The sequence below is a fragment of the Rattus norvegicus genome, chromosome 4 (genome assembly GCF_021556685.1).
Source record: "Rattus norvegicus strain SHRSP/BbbUtx chromosome 4, alternate assembly SHRSP_T2T, whole genome shotgun sequence".
NCBI lineage: Eukaryota > Metazoa > Chordata > Mammalia > Rodentia > Muridae > Rattus > Rattus norvegicus.
In genome coordinates, this window is record NC_141537.1 from 66,462,577 (window position 1) to 66,484,434 (window position 21,858).

Here is a 21,858-nt window from a genome sequence, read left to right on the forward strand (position 1 = left end):
GTGAAACTCAGGCTTAAAGTCGATGAAAACAATAGCAGATGTTACCGAGAGCCTGGAGATCTCAGAGCCTAGATTCAAAGCCAGGTCATTCCATTCACCCACCTGAATGGCACCCTCCTCCTCTAAAATGAAGACATCAAGGCACACTTTTCCATTTCCTCATGTTTAAAATAATTTCCATCCTGGCCTAAGGGGCAGGACTAACAATAGTAAAAATGTTGCTATAAAACAGAGATAAGAGATGGGGAAGACAGCTCAATGGGTAAAGTAATTCCTGTATAATCCTGAGGATCTGAATAGTGTTCCCCAGAACCCACATAAAAGCCAGGTGTGGTGCGACTTGTCTCTCCCCAGAACTGTCTAGGAGAAAAGCTGATCCTGGGATCCCACTAGTCAGCCAGTATAGACAAAATGGCAAGCATCAGGCTCAATAGGAGACTCAACTTCAAAATTATGGTGGAAATTAAAAGAGCAATAAAGAAAGACCCAGTGTTGACCTATGGCCTCTACACATGCAACTGTGCCCAAGCACACACATGAATTTCTCCCCAACATACACAGACAGAAACAACTTCAGAGGCAGGTAACAATTTTAAGTAACAGAAGATCCAAATATTGTAACAAAATTGAGTGTCTCAGAACAAGAGTATTTTTTATCATTTTATTTAATATTCATGTATATAATGTGCTTGAATCAAATCCACCCCGATTCCCCCCTCCATCTTTCCCAGTCCTTTTCCCTCCCAATTTCATGCGATTTCTTAAATAACACACACACACACACACACACACACACACACACACACACAGTCTGAGTCCATTTAGCACTGAATGTGATTGCATGGTAGAGAAACACCTACTGGACCCTCTCCAAGACCACATCTCTGAAGAAGAATCCCCAAGAAGCCATTACTTGCCAACAGCTGCCAAAGGGTCCCGTAATCCTCCCTCCCTCAACGAAGCAGCAGCTTTGAGCTTCCTAAAACCATAGGGCTTCATGAGCCCCTCCCTCATCCATGCTGGGAGTTTGGTTGGCTTGATCTTGTACAAGTCATGTTCATGCAGCCCCAGCCACTGTGACTTCATGGGCAACTGAATTGCCACGTCCATGCTACAGATATCTACTTCCTCTGTCGTACGATCTTTCTCTCCCTCTACAATGATCTCTGAGCTTTGGTAGGAAGGGATGTGACACAGATGTCCCCTTTAGAGCCGAGCACTCCACAGTCTATTATTCTTTGCATGCTGACTAGTTGTGGCTCTCTGTGTTAATCGCCATCTAGGTGGAACCCATGCCTGGTACTATTAACTGAGGCGAAAATGGTGGCTGGCTAAGTCATAGGTCCTAGTATTATTGTTTTGCTAAATAGCACAGTAACAAACTACCCTCTAAGTTTTTATCTTTATACCTATATAACTGGTATATCTCTCAAACTCCATCAAAGAAGTTTATTTTTATACTTGATGGCATTAAAACAGACACTCATGTTTTACTACTGCTCTGGGCACTGGCATGAAGAAACTCTGATAAAAGGGGGGAGAGCAACTCTATACCCGTGGGCCTTGCCTGGGTGACTTGTAGACACACACTGAGTTAGAGACAAGTTTTCTTTATCATTAAGAGAAGGGGTTATGTAATATCAAACAATAACAGAACTGCTTCATAAAACACAAAGCCACATACAAATGCAAACATAGCCTCAATCTAAAGTTGTCATTGCAGACGACAGCTACTCTGAGGTTCATACTCTCGTGCACACACAGACACCCACACATGCACACACATTGTGATTAACATAAATGCTTGATGTAAAGATAAAATAGCTGCACAAATAAAACCAGAAGAAAAAGTCAGAAGCTAAGGGGGTTGGGATGCAGTTTGTCCTTTTGTTTTTCAGTGTCCGAGAGCTGCCTCCGATGACCATCCTGCAGGGTTGCTGTTATGGATCAGAGATGAGCAGGAACTCAGGGAAAACTACGAAGCATCATGGGGTCAAGTGATTTTTTTGCTGAACACTAAGATCTCGTGAGATACCAACAAAGGGTCCCGTATTCCTCCCTCCCCTCAAAGCAAAAGCAGCTTTGAGCTTCCTAAGGCAGATGAATGTAGCAAAGGTGTTTAGTGTTTTATATAAGCAGGGCCATTTATGCAAACAACATTCCCCTTTTACTTCTGCATGTGACTTTCGTGCTCTCTAGAATATGATTTGGTAGGGAAATGAACTGTGCGAATGGACGGCGCAACTACTAATCCAGGTCATCTAAGTATCTAACTCTTAATGATCCCCAGACTTCGCACCCCACTTACCCCGTAACAGCCTCTCCTGTGGGACATCGGCTGATCAGAAGCATACATGGGGAAGTATTCTATACAAATCTCAATTGTAGCACTCATCAGGAGTGCTGTGACAGTAACGGTTTTTAACAGCCACTATGGATGGACCACCCCTGTGCTACTCAAAACATACAGGTGATCCATTGACTTCTCCGGCCATCATCCACCAGACACACAAAGGGAATGCCCTTCATGGAAGACTCCACTTCCTTTTTCCACACATACCCACTGCCAAAGGTAGTCAGCAGTAGAGAGTCTGACTATAAAAAAATCATTCTGTAGACCATTGTTGCTTCTGGCTCTGCACCCTGAGTCATCTTGATTCATTAGCCCCTCAGTATCCTGATAGAGGAGCGGCCTCTGGTAGACAGCAGGCTTTTCCATCCCTGACTGAATCAGCTTCAGACTGGCACCCAAACAATTCTGAAAGCTGGCTTTGCCTCCCGGACACTCCTGCCATACAAACACATGACTCCCCAGGCTAACAGCCTGCACCCACTACAGCCAAGCTGCCACCACCTGCGTGTGGATCATCAATCTGCCAGGCTGGACTCCCCAGTCTTTGTGTGCAGGTCCCAGATCAGATCACATGCAGATGAGGCTTGCTCTGCTCCCGGAACAGTGTGGGTTCCTCAGGGATGAACACCTGCCATACCTGAATAAATAGCTAGAAGGACAGTCCCTAGCAACACATGCTAGGCCTTGAGTCTCTCATTCTTTCTACTGGTAACGAACAGGAATAGACATATAGCAGGAGCATTCTGTTTGAGATGAAGTAGGCAGAACTGGGTTTATGATCATTGTCTCTCTCACATGAGTTTGCATGTGAGTGTGTGTGTGTGTGTGTGTGTGTGTGTGTGTGTGTGTGTGTTACACACATTTGGAGGCCAGATTCATGTGTCACTCATCAGAAGCCATCCATCTTGGTTTTTGAGCCTTGGGTCTTGCACTGAGACCCAGGGCTCAGTGATTAGGAGAGACTGACAGGCCAGCAACCTGGAGGAATCTGCTTGTTTCTAACCCTCCATCTGGTTGCTAAGACTGTAAGTGCATCTACTACATCCAATTTCTTTTCTTTTTACATGAGTTCTAAGGATTAAACTCAGGTCCCCTTGCTTGTACGGCCAGCCTTCTACCAACCAAGATATCAGCCCAGACCTCTCATTGTATATTTTAATCACCAGAAAAAGTTTTCTTCATATACGCCAGATGGTAGCTGCCCTTGCATGCTTCATCCAAGTCTATTTCAAGAATTCAAGGCCATTTACCAATCCTACAACAGATAGAGGCCTTATATCCAAAATATACAAAGAACTCAAGAAGTTAGACCACAGGGAAACAAATAACCCTATTAAAAAATGGGGCTCAGAGCTAAACAAAGAATTCACAGCTGAGGAATGCCGAATGGCGGAGAAACACCTAAAGAAATGTTCAACATCTTTAGTCATAAGGGAAATGCAAATCAAAACAACCCTGAGATTTCACCTCACACCAGTGAGAATGGCTGAGATCAAAAACTCAGGGGACAACAGATGCTGGCGAGGATGTGGTGAAAGAGGAACACTTCTCCATTGTTGGTGGGATTGCAAACTGGTACAACCATTCTGGAAATCAGTCTGGAGGATCCTCAGAAAATTGGACATTGAACTGCCTGAGGATCCAGCTATACCTCTCTTGGGCATATACCCAAAAGATGCCCCAACATATAAAAAAGACACGTGCTCCACTATGTTCATTGCAGCCTTATTTATAATAGCCAGAAGCTGGAAAGAACCCAGATGCCCTTCAACAGAGGAATGGATACAGAAAATGTGGTACATCTACACAATGGAATATTACTCAGCTATCAAAAACAACGACTTTATGAAATTCGTAGGCAAATGGCTGGAACTGGAAAATATCATCCTGAGTGAGCTAATCCAAACACAGAAAGACATACATGGTATGCACTCACTGATAAGTGGCTATTAGCCCAAATGCTTGAATTACCCTAAATGCCTAGAACAAATGAAACTCAAGACAGATGATCAAAATGTGAATGGTTCACTCCTTCTTTAAAAGGGGAACAAGAATACCCTTGGCAGGGAAGAGAGAGGCAAAGATTAAAACAGAGACTGAAGGAACACCCATTCAGAGTCTGCCCCACATGTGGCCCATACATATACAGCCATCCAATTAGACAAAATGGATGAAGCAAAGAAGTGCAGACCGACAGGAGCCGGATGTAGATCGCTCCTGAGAGACACAGCCAGAATACAGCAAATTCAGAGGCGAATACCAGCAGCAAACCACTGAACTGAGAATAGGACCCCCGTTGAAGGAATCAGAGAAAGAACTGGAAGAGCTTGAAGGGGCTCGAGACCCCATATGTACAACAATGCCAAGCAACCAGAGCTTCCAGGGACTAAGCCACTACCTAAAGACTATACATGGACTGACCCTGGACTCTGACCTCATAGGTAGCAATGAATATCCTAGTAAGAGCACCAGTGGAAGGGGAAGCCCTGGGTCCTGCTAAGACTGAACCCCCAGTGAACTAGACTGTTGGGGGGAGGGGGACAATGGGGGGAGGGTGGGGAGGGGAACACCGATAAGAAAGGGGAGGGGGGAGGGGGATGTTTGCCCGGAAACTGGGAAAGGGAATAACACTCGAAATGTATATAAGAAATACTCAAGTTAATAAAAAAAAAAAAAGAATTCAAGGCCATCCCTGTGGGCAGATGTCATAGTACCTCATGTCTGAAATGAGAGGCTTCTGACACTCCCCAAAAGACACCTTCACACACACACACACACACACACACACACACACACACACACACTGCATGTGCGCGTGTAAGTAGAAGCACAAAGAAGGTGTCACAGTCCCAGGGGAGGTCAACACAGATTTCTCCTCAACAGTAGACCTTGTTTAAAAAAAAAAAAAAAACAGCGTCGGACAAAATACCTAACTATCTTATTCCAGCCAATAGCCTGAAATTACGAGTAGGAATGGCAGGAAAAGAGGGAGATGGGAGATCATGGCCATTTGTTAATTGACTGTCATTTCATGATTCTCACGAAACAGGCAGTCACCACTGTTTCAAAGAGGAAGCCAAGACTCGGAGAAGCCAGGCAGGTCTTGGGTTTTCATCCAGTTCTTTTGGCACATAGATCCGTGTGTCGTAATCTCTCAGCCAATCTTGTGTCACAAAGCCTCCAAAACGCAGCTTCCCCAATAAGACTACATTTGTCAAATTATAAGGAACAATGGAGATAGCTGAGAATGAAGGTAGGGTGTCACATGACTTATCCCTTTCCACCAAATCTTACACATTAGGAAAGAACAAAGGAAGGAAACAGCAGCCATTAGCCACCCCACAGAAGCAAGGTGACATACGCACGTCTAAAATTAGAGAAGATATATCTGGTAAGAGAGTTCTGAAGTCTGACAGTTCCTTTCCCTTCTCACTCAACCTACGCATGCTCGGTCACCTAACCATCTACCTCCTCTCTCTCCCCGCAGCTCACAGCTACCCGCCTATGAGCCTACTCGCTCCGAAACCACATCCCCCTCCACCTAGATCCTCAAGAGTGCCAAAGTCATCTTTCTTAATGAGCACCCATGGTAGAGGTGGTGTCTAGCTAGCTAGACAAGCTAACACAGCTCACAAGATGGCTGCACTGTTCATTTTCGAGCCATGCCCTGAGTGCCACAATCTTGGTGACAAAACCACACAAATGTTTGCTCTCAGAGTCATGGAGGTAAGAGTACAAAAAAATCAAGGTGTCAACCTAGGTGAAGGCCCTTCTGAAGAGGAAGCTTCTGTGCTTCTCTCTAAGTTTCTGCCAGCAGCTTATGGGCCTCATTATTCTGGGCTTGTAGCTGTATCAGTCGAGCATCTGCCTCTAGTGTCAGTCACCTCTCTGTCTCTCTCTCTGTCTCTCTATGTCTCTGTCTCTCTGTCTCTGTCTGTCTGTCTGTCTGTCTGTCTCTCTCTCTCTCTCTCTGTGTGTGTGTGTGTGTGTGTGTGTGTGTGTGTGTGTGTGTGTGTTCTTATAGGATTACTGTGTACCCTCCTCTAGGATGAACCTATTCTAATGGATTATTATCTAGTATCATAATTTCAAAATAAGCTCATGACCAAGCAGTTCTGGCCACGAGCACATCAGTGTACCCTGCAGGAGCACACAGATGGGTGCACTACCTGCTACCATTTGCCAGGTGCAGAAGGCAGTCTACCTGACTGGTCTGGATCTCTGTACGAAGTTTACAAGCAGCTCTCTACCCTGACAGTGGACGATCTGCCTACTCTATATGAGGCACCGAAGACTCTCATGAGGCAGATCTGGCCTGGGAGACAGGACTTTAAAAGAACAAAAGTAAAAATTATATAGTTCTTACTGTATCAGTTGCTTTCTGCTCCTGTGATAGAAACAAAAAAAAACAAAAACAAACAAACAGCAACAAAACAAAGACAAACAAACAAAAAACACCTGTCATGACCCAAGGAAACTGAGAAGAAAGGACTGAGGCCCAGAGGAAGATACCATAGCAACAGTTGGGGACATGGCAGTTGGTGGCCAGAGCAGAAAGCTAAGAGGCCACACCACACACAGGGAGCAGAGAAAGTGAACCGGACATGGGGAGGCTGTAAACTCTCAAAGCCTGTCCTCAGTGACATGCTTCCTCCAGTAAGCTTCCATGTCCTGAACGTTCCAGAACCTCCCCAGACAGCACCACCCACTAGAGACTGGCTGTTCAAAACCATGAGCTAATATAGAACATTTCTCATTCAAACGGCAAGCATTCCACCCTTGTCCCTAACAGGCTCATGGACATAACGTAAAACAACATGCATTTAGTCCAACTTGAACATATCCTTGGTCTTTAACAGTCTCAATACTGTTTAACGGTCCAGAATCTCTTTTGAAACTAAAGGTAACCTCTTAATTTCAACTCTGCTGCTGTGCTGGCTAGTCTTACGTCAACCGAACAGAAGCCAGAGTTATCTGAAAGGAGGAAACCTCAATTGAGAAGATGCTTCCAAAGGATGGGGCTGTGGGTGAGCCTGTAGGAAACTTTCTCAATTAGCAATTGATGGGGGATGGCCCAGCCCATAGTGAGTGGCACTATCCCTGGGCGAGTGGTCCTGGGTTATATAAGAAAGCACGCTGAGCAAGCTACGGGGAGCAAGTCAGTAAGTAGCACCCCTCCATGGCCTCTGCATCAGCTGTTGCCTCCAGGTTTCTGCCCTATTTGAGTTCTTGTCCTGACTTCCTTTAATGATGAACAGTAATATGGAAGTGTAAGTCAAATAAACCCTTTCCTCCCCAACTAGCTTTTAGGTCATGCTGGTTCATCATGAAACCCTAACTACAAATTACACACTTCCAACATACGAAAGCACAAAATATGCACTTCCCATTCCAAGAAATAAAAGGAATGTGGGCGTAATGAGTACCAAAGCAAGACCAAACCCAGCATGGCAAATACCAAACACTGTAGCTCCACAACCAGAACCAGGGGATTCATCATCCAAGAATTTGAATTACCCTGTACCTTCAGCTTTGCGGTCTACAACATCTATCTACCTCTCGAGCTGGTTGAGTCCTTGTGTACTTGATGTAGGCTCTGCTCTACTTGGCATATGTCTGGCATTTCTGGCATATGTCTGGCATGTCCAACATCTTGGGATTTCTGATGCAGCCCAGGCTTCACCTCCACGGCATCATGCAACAGCCTCTCACAGCTCTTTGCAGGAACTCCAGCCCTGCCACAGACTGCCTGCCCTCAGTGGCTCTCTGGGGACTGCAGAGAAAGAATCCATGACCCCCTCATTCCAGCATATTTCATGCCTCAAAAGAAAGTGTTTCGTGGAAGACAGCACCAAGTTCAGCTGTAAAATTGGGTAGGACCCTTGCTAATACCTTAAGGGTTGTATTTAGATGAATGCTGTTGCTTTCTAGAAATGGGAAACTTCTTAGGCCTTTTCCTTTGACACATTGGAAGATCAGACCAGTGGAGTCTTTCTGTGGGAGCACAGTCTTATTTTAATGCAGAGTAGGAGGCTTTCCTTTAATGGTGTTAATCTCCTCAACAGAACTTTTTCTTTAGCACATGACCTTGTTGCCACACTAATGTCTATTCCTCTAAGATCCCCACATCTTATATTTATTTCTGATGCACTTGCTGCTTTTTTCATTGTTGACCACATAAGACTAATAGATGATACCATGAATCTGATGCTCTGCTAAAATTTCTTCCACCAAAGAAACTGGCTCATTGCTTCTCTTTTAACCTCATGCAAGTTCTTAGGACTTGAGCAGAAGACAAGTAGGTTCTTTCCTAATGGATTATGTGAACAGCCTTCAGTCAAGTTACTCATAAAATCCTTGTTTCCCTCTGAAACCTCTGAGCCAGGTCTCCAGGACTTACATTCCAGGCTTCTACTAGAACAAAATATTAAGCTCGGCTTAGAATATTTTGAGTCCAAAGTTCCAAATTCCTCCACATTCCTCAAAAACAAACAAACAAAGACAGGGTCAAGTTCTTGACAGCAACAACCCTATTTCTCCTGGTATCAGCTTCTGTATTAGTTACATTTCTGTGGCTATAATAAGGTAGCACAGCCAAAGGCAACTTAAGGTAGAGTTGATTATGGCTTCTGCCTCCAGGTGGCTAAAGAGCCGTAACAGTAAGAAAAGCAATGGCAGAAAGATGTCAAGACCACACTGCAACCCTACGCACAGAAGCAGAGAGTGAACTGGAGGTACAGCGAGGCTATAAGCTCTCAGAGCCTGCCCCAAGTGCTGCACTTCCTCCAGCAAAGCTACTCCACCAATACCTCCCCAAATAGTGCCACCGCGGGAGACTAAGTAGTCAAGTACACGAGACTGTGGGGGATTTCAAATTGCAACACGCACTCACAATTGAGAAGCCCTAACATGAAACTCGATAGATAATACTTAAGATATACAAAGACAATCACAGAAACAAAAGATAGTGAAATAATGTTCAAAGTTCCATCAGTTCACGAACCTAAGTCAGTCTGTCTGGAGGCCATTTCCTCCCCACGCACACTGCCTATAGGTGCATGCCCAGCCCCTCATGATCAAGGCTGGTGTTTAAGCCTACAGATGGCTATGTCCAAGTCTCTTTCAAATATATGATCAGATGTGCACTGGTGTGCTCTCTGGATAAAATCTTCCGGGGACAGGCACGGGGCTGAGTATCTTTTCCCATCAGCACAAGGATAGAATACTTTTATTACAGTCCTCACTGAACAATGAAGTCATCAAGTAGTTACAGCTGTCTAACTTACATTCTCAGCATTTCTGAAGTTCCCTGGTGCTGGGTTCTCAGACCACATAACACAAGAGAATAAACGAATGCAGAAAGGTGTATGAAAATAAACTTCACGTGTTATGGCAAGGCGGCTGATCGACACATAGGCTAACAAACCTGTTTGATACAAAAACCACGTGGTGGAAGTTACGAGAAGACTGATTCCCAAGTTTCTGTTTGTCCTCATGACAAGCATGCTATGCTGCACATCCTCCCCAAGATTAATTAATGTAAATAAAAATGTTTAATATCACCAAACTAGAGTAGAATTTTACTTAGTTTTTCTTCCAACAATCACACTGGGAAACAGAGAGGCTTCTACTCTAGTTTCCTTGTATTTCCAGCCCTTTTTCTTCCTTACGCCATGAAGAAAAGAAGAAATCAAGAAAGACAGGAAGGGAGGACTACTGACTTGGGAAATCTTGACTACGTGGGACTAAATTTAATCCCATGAAAACGCTGGCACAGATGTTCTATAGTACTGGATGTTGTCACCAGATGTTACAGGATATTTGATTATTGTATATAGAAAAACTAATTGTTAGCAAAATATAAAAACTTAAGAAGATGTCAGATGCAACTTAAGTGTGCCCTGTAGAGACGTTGTTTGGGTGTGCCTGTAAAAGCCTCCACAGATAAGAGTGCCTAAGAGTGGAAAATTTCTGCCTATTTTAAGGCAAGTCGCTTGGGAGAAGGCTTGTGGTCTTTGCTCTATGATCTGAGAAGTCAGCTGAATGGCCGTGAGCTTCTCCACAATAAATTGAAATGGTTAGGTCCCTAATGACTTGTCTTAGAGACTCCCACCTCCACCAGGGTAAAATAGTTCAGCCTGTCAAGGGTGTAGGGGAGGAGCTTTTTTCTTTTTCTTTTTAAATTGGATATTTTCTTTATTTACATTTCAAATGTTATCCCCTTTCACAGTTTCCCCTCTGGAAACCCCCTATTCCATTCTCCTCCCCCTGCTTCTATGAGGGTGTTCCTCACCCACCTACCCACTCCCTCCTGCCTCCCCGCCCTGGCATTCCCCTACACTGGGACATCAAGCCTTCACAGGACCAAGGGCCTCTCCGCTCATTTGATGCCCAACAAGGCCATCCTCTACTACCTATGTGGCTGGAGCCATGGGTCCCTCCATGTGTGCTCTTTGGTGGTTTAATCATAGGAGAGGAGTTTAGAGACTTCTTTTACAGCAATTGGACCTTTGATAGTGCACTCTCGCTCCCCACCTCACCCTCTCTTGGTTTGAAGAACCTTATGGAAGGAGCTCCAGGTAAGAGATGAGATTTTCTCTTTGGGCTTACAGGAACAACAGAGAAGCAGCTGGCAGAACACAGGTAAAACAGTATTCTAGGAAAGAGAGTTGGGTTCGGAGGAGCTCGAGAGAAAGCTAGAGTAGCTCAGTAGAATTACACAGAGATTTCTAAAGAGTTAGCAGTTTAGCTGTAGAATCAGACTTATAAATAGATATTTTGTATACAGTTAAGAAAATAAAATTACCTTGCTGAGCTAGCAGACTTTTTTACCTCAGTTTAAGCCTCTCGTGTCTTTATTGGTATAAATATTAGTTAAATTTAAACAGTTAAATATTACAACCAGAATTCCCCCCCCAAAAAAAAAATTAAAGGTTTTCACATCAGGTTATTCAGTACTGAAGCTCTGGAGCGAACTCCGCTATGACAGTACTCAGTGGGATGCAGTCACCAGCTTACATTCCATATGCTCCAGCATCAGCTAGAATCATCGATCTACACAGCATCAGGAGGCTCTGCCCTTCTAGTACATCCCGAGTTTCATTTATTTACTGAGATGGGGTCACAGATAGCCCAGACTGGCCCTTACACTAACTATACCATCAAGGCCAGTCTTGAATTTCTGATTCTCCTGTCCCCGTGTATGAAGTGCTGAGATTATGTACGTGCACCGCCATGCCTGGATTTAAGCTCTGCTATGCTGAGGATCGGATGAGAGCTTTGTGCACACCAGGCAAACATCACACAAACTGACCTACATCCACAGTCCTAGCTTTGGTTTTAAATAGAAGTTCCAGTGTCCATGTAGATGAGGGTGACATCCCAGTATCCTTGATACAGCTCTCATTCACCCTCTGGGCTACAGACCACTAATGTTAACAGCTATATTCACCTTTAAGTTTGCTGTGGTTTAGACAACACAGTGTGCAGTCATGCTCTGTGAGATCACTGACCTTTATAGCATGTTCCCTGTTTGGGTTGACAATCATGGAGACATACCCAAGCCCATCTGTCCTTTCTGTCCTTCCCATTCCTCCTGACAACAGACTCCTTTGGTGCTCACACACCTTGACTGTTGCCTTGCTCTGAAGAGCTCACTCCTGCCTCTGAGTGTAGCTGGTCTTTGCTAATTTGTAGGTTCTTTTTCCCACCCTTAATCCCTGCAGTTTCACTTCCTAATACTAGATGAGAGAGAGAGACAGACAGACAGACACAGACACACAGACACAGACACAGACACAGACACAGACACAGACACAGACACAGACACAGACACAGACACAGACACAGACACAGACACAGACACAGACACAGAGAGATCCCTGAATCTAATTTCTTTCCCAGCCTTTCCTCCCAGTTTCCAGCCCAGCCCCTTCAATGTCTCTTCTAACCGGTCCTCCCTCAGTTCTCCATCAGTCTGCTTAAACAGTGCCTTTTCCCAGTTTTCCCAATGCTAGCAGCTCCAAATGAGAACAACTGTTCTACCCTATCTCCTTAGCTCAGCTTCTCCTGGCTCAACTGTCTCCTAGCAATATCTTCTACAACAACTGTCTTCTCTCTTCTCAGTTCTGTACCAACTGCACTCTCTTCTCACTCTGCTTGAGCAATTCACTTTCTCAGCCTCAGCTGGTTGTATATCCTATGCTGTGCCCAGAAATCCAAGCGGCAACCAACACTGAAGGTCATAGGGTCAAGCAGTTTTAATAGCTAAGAATTCTTAAAGGGCCAGTAGACTAGCAACTGGGGAATCCTTTAAAGGGGCCAGGCATACAGGATATATCACACTACATCTGACTTTGTTCATGTTCTTCTATCTGAAATATTCTCTTCCCTCAACTCGTGTAAAATGAGTATTATTTCCAGGTCTGTGAGGCAGCTGCTGTTTGCATCCAGTCCCATGGGTTTCCCTTGTAACTTGGCATGACATTTGCTTGGCAAAAAGAGAGTGAAATGGAAAGGTTGCTCTGGAGATCTTTTCCTTCCGCCTGTTCCCCCCCAACTCCACTCCCTGTGCTCCGGGCAAAAAACCCATCCTGCTGTACTTGGTGATAAGCCAGCTGGTGGTACCTGGCAACAAGAACATCCACAAGTCTTCGTTCTTGAAAGGTGGCACATGGAAGGAAGTGTAAATCTAATTAATACACAGTCTATATGTGCATGCTTTCTCATGGAAACTTCACTCACTTCAAAGAAGTTGCAAAAGTAGCACCTTCCTTGTCTGAATTCTTGCTGGAAATAGGCACCCATCACCTTTCTCCAGCATCCTTGAGAGATAGCCATCTACACCAAACTAAATACACCTTTTGAGTCCACTTCTCCCGGCACCGAAGTACGTTGCTGGACAATGCTGTGCTACGGCCGCTTCCAGTGAGGTCTGTGTAACCACCTGCATCAGAGCATTTAATGTTCTTCTTAAAATCGCTTGTTTAAAAGTTCATCTCCAGGCACAGCTGAGTTAGCCCTTGGAGCAGGGAGGGAAACTGTAAGTGAAATCGCTCACAAGTGCCTCGGGGGAACCTTATGGTCACTGGAGGGCCACGACCACTGTTAGGGTCCCTGGGTCTAGATGGAGAGTAGGGCTCAATCTTCATCATGGCTGGGAGTTTCCTTCAAAGCAACTCTTCAAATCATAGGCAGTCTTCCTCTACCCATTCCCTCTCTTTAATACTCAGTTGTAATTGTGCTACTGAATTCTTCTTTATCACAAAGTTCCACACTGTAAACCAACTTGGTCGCTCTCCTCTGAATCTTGCATTTCTTTTCAATGTCTCTCCTAAAACTCGGCATTCAAGATGGCCAATGCATTGCTGTATGAAGTGGGTGGAGAGGCAGAAGCTACTGAACGCCTTTGCCACGTAATGCCAGTTACGTGATGGCTGTTCATTCACACTCCTGCCAAGTGATCAGGAGACAGGCCATCTCAGACTAGACCAGCCAGCACTACAGCTCCTCATTTTACAGCCTCCGCTAATTAAAGAGGCTCATGAGGGCTGACTGCCTCCTCAGAGCTGTTTTCATCTGGTGGCGTTGCTTACATGTCTCAAATATAGATTGGCAATGAATTCCTTTGCGTCTGGTCTGTTCCTGACCTGTCTCTGATTTTAATCCCTGTCTAGGCCTTGCATCCAATTCTCACATAACACTTCTCCACTTCACAGGAGAAAGATTCTAGGACACAGAGTTTTCAGAGCTCTACCCCAGACCTTGTGCTGACGTCACTATTCGCTCTGTGTTTGTCCTGGGGTAGAGGTAATGGTGGCCAAACAACGATGGGTAGAAATGCTCAGTGGGGAAATGCATAGTATGGAGCTGGGTGTGATGGGATACCTGTAACCGCGACACTAGGGCAGTTGAGGCAGAAGGATATCAGCACTGGCTATACAAAGGTCAGCCTGCCCTACCTAGTGGCATGCTGAGAAAATGAAGTGCCTGTATTAATTCATTTATTTGCCAAGAGTAGTAACAAGCAGCTGTCCCAAAATGAGTGCCCAGAATAGGACCAGGGGGAGCAATTTGGAGAGGGGCAGGACTAGGTAATGAGCCACTCCAGCCGGTGACAGAAGGATCTATATAGCACGTATGCACAGGCAAAGCCAGCTTCATTACTTCCGTTTCATGCTATCTGATATCCCACAACCAATGTTTACACAATTATATAACACCTTAATGTTAATTCATTATTTATAGCATTTTAGTCCAAACAGCTGAGCTTCTCACAGATTTGGTTAATTTAATCAAACCCCATGCAATTATAATTTAATTAAAGCTACATATGCATAAAGTTGAAATGCTGATATTTAAATCAATTGAATTCACAACAAGATTAGAAGAAATGCAAACGATTAATTACAGATCCAAATTAGAAACAAAATTAAAAGCAATTTAATCCTACTCTCTTTTTTCTGTCTAGAAGGTAGCCGCTGCATGAAGGTCATGAATCCTCAATGTCACAGGGTGGGTGGAAACACACAGATCCGAAGCCAAGTTTCTTGACTTCAAATCCACAAGCTGTTCATTTGGGCCATTCCAGGACCTTTTGCTGTTCCTTATATCTATTAAACAAAGACCTTTCACCAAAAACAACAACGTTGTTCTAGACAATTATGTGTGTGTGTGTGGAGTGGGGGGATCAAAGCTGCTATCATGAGGAGAAAAGGTGTTGATTTTGAGCCGTGGTTGTCTTAGCGGCCCCAGGAAGTCCTCAGGTGCCTTACTCCTCTACAGGCTCAGACAGAAGTTCAGTTTCTTCCTCGTTAACGGAAACACATTTGTTTATTGTCCCAGTGACTTACATTTTGCTCAAACCATTTTCATGCATAATGATAAAAACCCTCAGAGCATACAATGTAAGTAATGACATCATTTCCTTAAATGGGAAGGAAGTCTTATCTTCTTTGTTATCTTCTTTGTTTTCTTTTTTCTATTCTAAGTTTCCTGTTAATCTATTTTTAGATTAAGTTTTTAAACGTAGCCAAAAATTAAGCCTACTTTCTCAGCATTAAACATTCAGTCTCTCTGTAACTTATTTACTGTCACTTTTCAGTCTTCATGATTGCTTTTTTTTTTTTAGCACTGGGAATTAGAGCTAAGGCCTTATGCACACTAAGCAGGTATTCTACTACTGAGCTACATCTTGTGCCTTTAAATCGTTTGGGATCATTTGTAGGGTCTTACTACAATGCAATTTAAAAAATTTATTGGTTCTTGTGAATTTCACATCCCCTCTCCTTGTAGTTGCCTGCCACCCTTTCAACCTCTTAGCAACAAAGGAAAAAAAATCTCCTTGTGGAAGCTATAGTGTGTCACAGTGTGTCCCACAGTACACCCTTTTGTCCATACTTCTTTGCTTGAAAATGTTTATTGCAATGACTCATTGGTCTGGTACAAGGCCTCTGGCTTTTGCTACTCTATCAATACTGGAACCTCACTAGGACTCCTCTTGTATATCCTGTTGTTGCTTTGTGTCATGAAGATCCTATAGGTTTGGATCTATAGAACCAACTCCTTCATGAACTCGAGCAGTTGATATTGGGGTGGGTCAATTCAAAACTCTGTACCTAAGAGTTATCTGAGCTGATCAGCCTGCCAGCTCTCCTACTCTCACACCCTCATGCCCCCAGGTTTAGCTCAACAGAAACTCCTACAACCAAAGCCAGCTCTACCCTCCTGCCCAGGTGAGGTGCAAGGCCCACACCCCTGAGTACTGGAACAGGTGAGGGGCAGGACCAACTCTCCTGTTTCAATGACCCATAGGGCTAATTATCCTGTCCACTACCAGTGATGAGGGCAAAAGGGAGTGGGAGGGATTTCCCCCTAGATGATGCCACCATATAGCCACTGCACAGCAGACAAGAGACAGGGCCACTTCTCTCATGCTCACACCCTCTGGCCAGCTCACCCAGGCCCCTGCCACCAGGATCAGCTTTACTGCTATAACGCAATTTTTAGTTATAATTATTACATTGGCACAATCCAGAAAAAATGAGAAGAGAATACATCAATAAGGGATTGTCTAGATCAGGCTAACCTATAGGCATGCTTGTGGAAGATTGTCTTTATTCCTTAGTTGAGATGGGAATCCCAGCCCACTATGGGTAGCACCATCCCCTATCCTAAACAATATAAATGTAGAGAAGGGGCTAGGTACAAGTAAGCATGTATGTGTTCATGGTCTCTCTGATCTTGATTGCGGGTTCGAATATATTCGAGTTCCTGCCATGAGTTCTCGGCAATGGTGGACTATACCTTAAAATTGTAAACTTAATGAATCTTTGCCCTTCAAAGCACATTCTGTCACAGTAACAGAAATAGGAAACAAGGAGACTATGTGACCCAGGCTATTCTCAAATTTGTCATCCTACATCTTTCTCCTCAGTGTTGTGATTATAGGTATGTGCTCCCAAGCCCAGCCCCCAAAGAGAAGTTGAAACCCTAGATAGGGGCACAAAGTGAGTTTTAATAAGTAAAAGTCATTCCTACTTACTTAGCTGTAGATTTATCAAATCATTTCTGAAATTGCACTGTCCAGATCTCTGTGTGGAAAGAGGCTAACCTCATCCACATCCCACATGGTTGTTTCCACCTTTACCACCTGTCATGGCTTGCATACGTTTGGCGCAGGGAGTGAGACTATTAGAAGGCGTGGCCTTGTTGGAGGAAGTGCGTCACTGTGGGGGTGGGCTTGGAGACCCTCCTCCTAGCTGCCTAAGGATGCTCAGTCTGTTCCTGGCTTCCTTTAGGTGAAGATGTAGAACTCAGCTCCTCCTGCACCATGCCTGCCTGGATGCTGCCATGCTCCCACCTTGATGATAATGGACTGAACCTCTGAACCTGTAAGTCAGCCCCAATTAAATGTTGTCCTTTATAAAACTTACATTGGCCATGGTGTCTGTTCACAGAAATAAGACCCTAACTAAGACACCACGCATACTCCCATTCCATGGCCACTGTCCTTCAGAGAGATCAGTCCCTACATCTCTACACAGGCCTCCTGCCACTCTATACACCACTATCAGTGACATCCCCCCAGTCATATACACCCTTCTCTGACTCCCAGTAAACGCAACACCTCCCACACCCACTATGATGGTAAGCATCAAATACATTAATGTGGAGCCTACACATTGAAACCCTAAAGTCTTTAAAGTTGACAGCCTGGACCCATGGAAACTTGAACTGTAAACCTTAAAAACAAGAGGCAGATTCTATGTCGTGAAGATGGAGCCTTTCCAAGTGGGATATTTGGGCACACTCTTCCTCTCATCCCTATCGCTCACAGACACAGGGGCTGTTTCCTGGAAAGACTAAGTAGGCATCGTGGGACATACTCACTGCAAATCGGACTTGGCAGTTCTCCTCCCCCAAGTAGCAGAGGTCCCCCGAGACGTTGGTCTCCAGCCATAGGTGCTCCCCATTCACAGCATTCTCCTGCAAGGAAAAGACCCACCCACTTCAGTTTTCTCTTCAGCATCAAGGGAGGAACTTCAACTCTGGACTTTTTTGTTTGTTTGTTTTTTTAATGCAAGACACTTAGTGATTCTGAGGAGTTTAAACAGTCTTCCCAGGATCTTCAAAGACTGATGGAGTTGACCCTATGGAAATTCCAGGAAGGGGTGTTTGGGAGCTTTGATTTGTAACCTAGATAACTATGGACTCTATAAAGGTCTTATCCATGGATGCATCACCTTGGAACATCTTCAACAAATGAGGGGAAAGACAGTAACTCTGAGTGGCTCCATGCGGTCTTGTTTATCCAGACCCCACCCCAATGATGTGATGACACAGGAGACCAACGTTAGATTAAAATTTCCCTCTACTTAGTGAACTGGCTAAGAAAGAACATGATGGTACTGAAATACTCCAGGTAAGTCTGACAATGCATTTATAATGAGCGTGCCTCTCTGGAGCTCGAAGCACAATACATTTCTACTAATCCAAACAGATTGCTAATTCTGTAAGGCCTTCCACCCAATTAATTCTAAATTTTACAAACCGGGTAATTTGCCTGCTTCCTAAAAATACACACTTCTGACAATGCTCAGAGCAGCCGAGACGCACAGCACAGTGAGCACCGAGCCCGTTTTATCCATAAATGTGCAGTGTACAGTGGAGAGGAGGGCGGGCAGTCATTTGGGTTACAAATATGGCAAATAGAATTCCACGGCTTTTCTTCTGATAGGCCACTTTAGAGAATATGAATTTGTGTACTAACTGTATATTGTTTAGCTGCAGAAAAGATAGGATGTTGGGGAAAACACTGTATTAGACTAACCATAAAGGAACGTGACAGTAAGCCTATCGGGTTTCTGGGAAAAGGCAATGTTGTTTCATCTTATTCTGTATCAGAAATCAAGAACCGGCAGTCATCTTTTGGTGGAGGATATGGTGGGCTGTACCCGTGTCATATGCTAAAATCGAAAGCACAGTGTAATGGTATTAGGACAAGGCCTTTGGGAAGTAAACAGGTCATGAAGGTGTAGATTTCACCATGGGATGGATGTCCTCATCGGAAGGAACCCCAAGAGTGCGCTCCCTCTCTACACATGCATGCACTAAGGAAAAGCCATCTGAGTTCACAGCACGAAAACAGTTACCTGCTGGACAGGAAAAGGGCCTGCACCAGGAACCCAGTGTGCCAGCACCTTTCCCTGTACCTTCTGGGCTTAAAAATGGTGGGAAATCAATATCTGTGGCTTAAGCCACTCAGTCTGTAGTATTTTGTGATAATAACCTGAGCAGAGAACGGGGTGACTTCAGTAAAGAGCTTCACAGAACAAGCAAATACATTAGAGGTCTATCTTAGGACAACTTACTCTACAAACATCCACACAACAGCTCACAGCAGTCAAGACTTGGAAGAGAGAAGCAGAAATGCAGACCAATTCAGGGAGCAGGAAGATGAGAATCAAATGCCATGTTGCTTATTTATTTATTTTACAAGGAATACATTTCTTGGGATTCAAATACATGCCATTTTTTCCTATAGGGTAAATAGTCTCAGGATCTAGATGCTTCAAGAGCTTCCCCTTTGAGGGAAGTAAGCCTCAAAACAGCAGGAGTGAGATGTAACCTCGAGGGAAAAGAGATCAGGTATATAAATGTCAAAGGCACAGGGAGACCCTGAAATGAGGCCAGGTCATACTCAACCCCAAGTGCCTCAAAAACCACTCTTAAGTTAGGCATAGACTGGAGCACATGTGTGATAGTAACAGCATTGAGACAGAAGTCCTGATCGAGTGTTCAAGGCCAGCCTGAGCTACACAGTGAGACCTTGTCTCACATTAGAAAACGCACCTAAGCCTCCCAGAAAGTAAACAGAGCTGTTGAGAATAATGGTCACCAACTATAGCAAAGGTGACCTTGTATCTTCTCCCCAGTGATACCCTCCTTCGGTGAAAATGCTCGATTTGTACATAGACAGTCATGGGAGAAATAGAGCTCTCCTCTTCTTGTGTAACAATATCCAAAGAGAGGAAGACTAGACATGGAGTTGGATCTTAAAAGTTTTTACAGTATGATGACATCATCAGAGAATAGGTCACTTCTTTAAAGATGTCCTAAAGAAGCTTAAAACACTACAGGGGAGTGATCATCCAACTTTAAACTTCTACCCAGTTACACGAAAGCAACCCCTTCGGTTGTCTCACTCAGCATTTGTTTTTCAGTGCTGGCACCAGTCACTGGGATGCTATGACATCTCGCCATGGCAAACTGACGAGAAAAGCCGAAAGCTAAACATGACATAGCAACAGCAGCACTAAAGGGAAGGGCTTCGGAGGAAATCTGGTGATTATTATGAGGAGTCCAATATAAAAGTGTTACAGTGGAGCAAATGTCAAGAACCTTGGACAGTAACAAGCAAGGTGGGCCCATATTGATGTCCTAGACGGTCAGGTAAGGACCTGGAAGTCAGACTATTGCCAGCACCCCATACCTGACTTATGCGGCCTGTACAGAGCAGCCTCAGACTCCTTTGCTAAATGGTATGCCATTGATAAGCCTTTAGAGGCTCGCTGGTCAGTCTTGCCTCAGAGCCACCACAGCAAGACTAATATTTTAGTTAGACTCATTTTGGATAGAAACCTGATTTCAAAGACATGGACTTGTGGAAGGAAAAAGCAGGGGGCTTTACTGTATCCTACCACCATCTAGTGAACTGGTTCTCATTGTGAACTATCTACTCAGTGGCCTGATAACATTTTTAAAATATGTGGGTGTCGTTTCAGAGAGTCTGTGTAAGTAAATCTCAGTGACATTTGTATGTAATAATTGCTCAAAGGTCTCGAGATGGCTCTAATGTGCTTTGGAGTCTATGACCCAAGCGACTTCACCCTACCTCTTTGAGCTTTTTAGATAATAGAATCTACAGCATGTCTGTGAGCCAAAATGCTTGCATTCTTCTCTGTCTAGTACAACCCGCAGCAAGAGAAATAAGAGTAAGAGAGAAACTGGCAGGAAGCATCTCCATCAATAGTAAGGAAGGACACAAAGCAGTAACAGACACATAGATCTGGAGTTCGCCATGAAAAGCCCGGAGGTGATGGGCAGAAGAGCAAAAGGCACAGACATCTAAAGAAAGGACAGAGTAAAAACATTCATTGCTTGGGAAATATTTCCAAAAGAAATAGTTCTAATGGAAGAAAGGTAAAAAAGAAAATATACCTGATTTGGTTTATCTAAAACTCCTCAGTAGAAAAATAAGACAAAACAAAACAAAATGGTCACAAGAAGTACAACACAAGAGGATGTTATGAAACCAAGAAGTACAGATATGGATACTGGTCATATACAAAACTTCATGATATGGAACTCCAGAAATAAAAAGTAAAAGTCAGAACTGACTGGCATCACAGTCACAGATACACAGAAAAATAGGAGCTGAAAACAACTAAGTTCATCAACACTTGCTTTCTTGACACATTTCCACGCTTCTCCCTCTAGAGGGAGAGCTCAACAGAGCACTCTTGTATTCTGTCACTTCCTTTATGCATCACTATGATTTCCTGAACTCAGTTCCAGGTGTTCGACCTCTGCAAAACTGTTTTCCAAAGATTCCCAGTGACTGCACATGGCTGAATCCAATGGCCATTGGTCAGTCTTCATGTTCATCAGCAACTTCGACACTGAAGACCACACCATTCTTGAGGCACTTTTCACTTTCTTCTACTCTGCCGGGTTTTCTGATGCTTCTGTGGTTATTTCTTCCTAGTCTGCTTTGTTAGATCTTCCTATGCCCAAATTTTCAACACTGAAGTGTTCTGAAGCCCAATGCTCAGATCTTTATTCTTTTCCTTTCACATTCAGTTCTTAGATTACTGCACTGAGTTCTCCTGACTGCAGCACTCATTGAGTAACTGTTAACTTCGAAATTACTTACACGATATGACTCTCTTCTTTGAGCTCCACTCATCTGCCCAAAGCATCTCTCCAGAATATCTAAACTGGGT

At 44.1% G+C, this 21,858-nt stretch overlaps 1 protein-coding gene across 7 annotated transcripts in view; it reads right to left on the minus strand.

Annotated features, from left to right (window-relative positions):
• Nucleotides 1-21,858, minus strand: part of Dgki (diacylglycerol kinase, iota) — a 452,769-nt gene that overhangs the window by 266,813 nt on the left and 164,098 nt on the right. For all 7 annotated transcript variants that reach the window (XM_087659331.1, NM_198782.2, XM_087659334.1 and 4 more), the window contains 1 exon segment: nucleotides 17,744-17,839. In XM_087659331.1, the coding sequence (XP_087515457.1) occupies nucleotides 17,744-17,839 (96 nt within the window).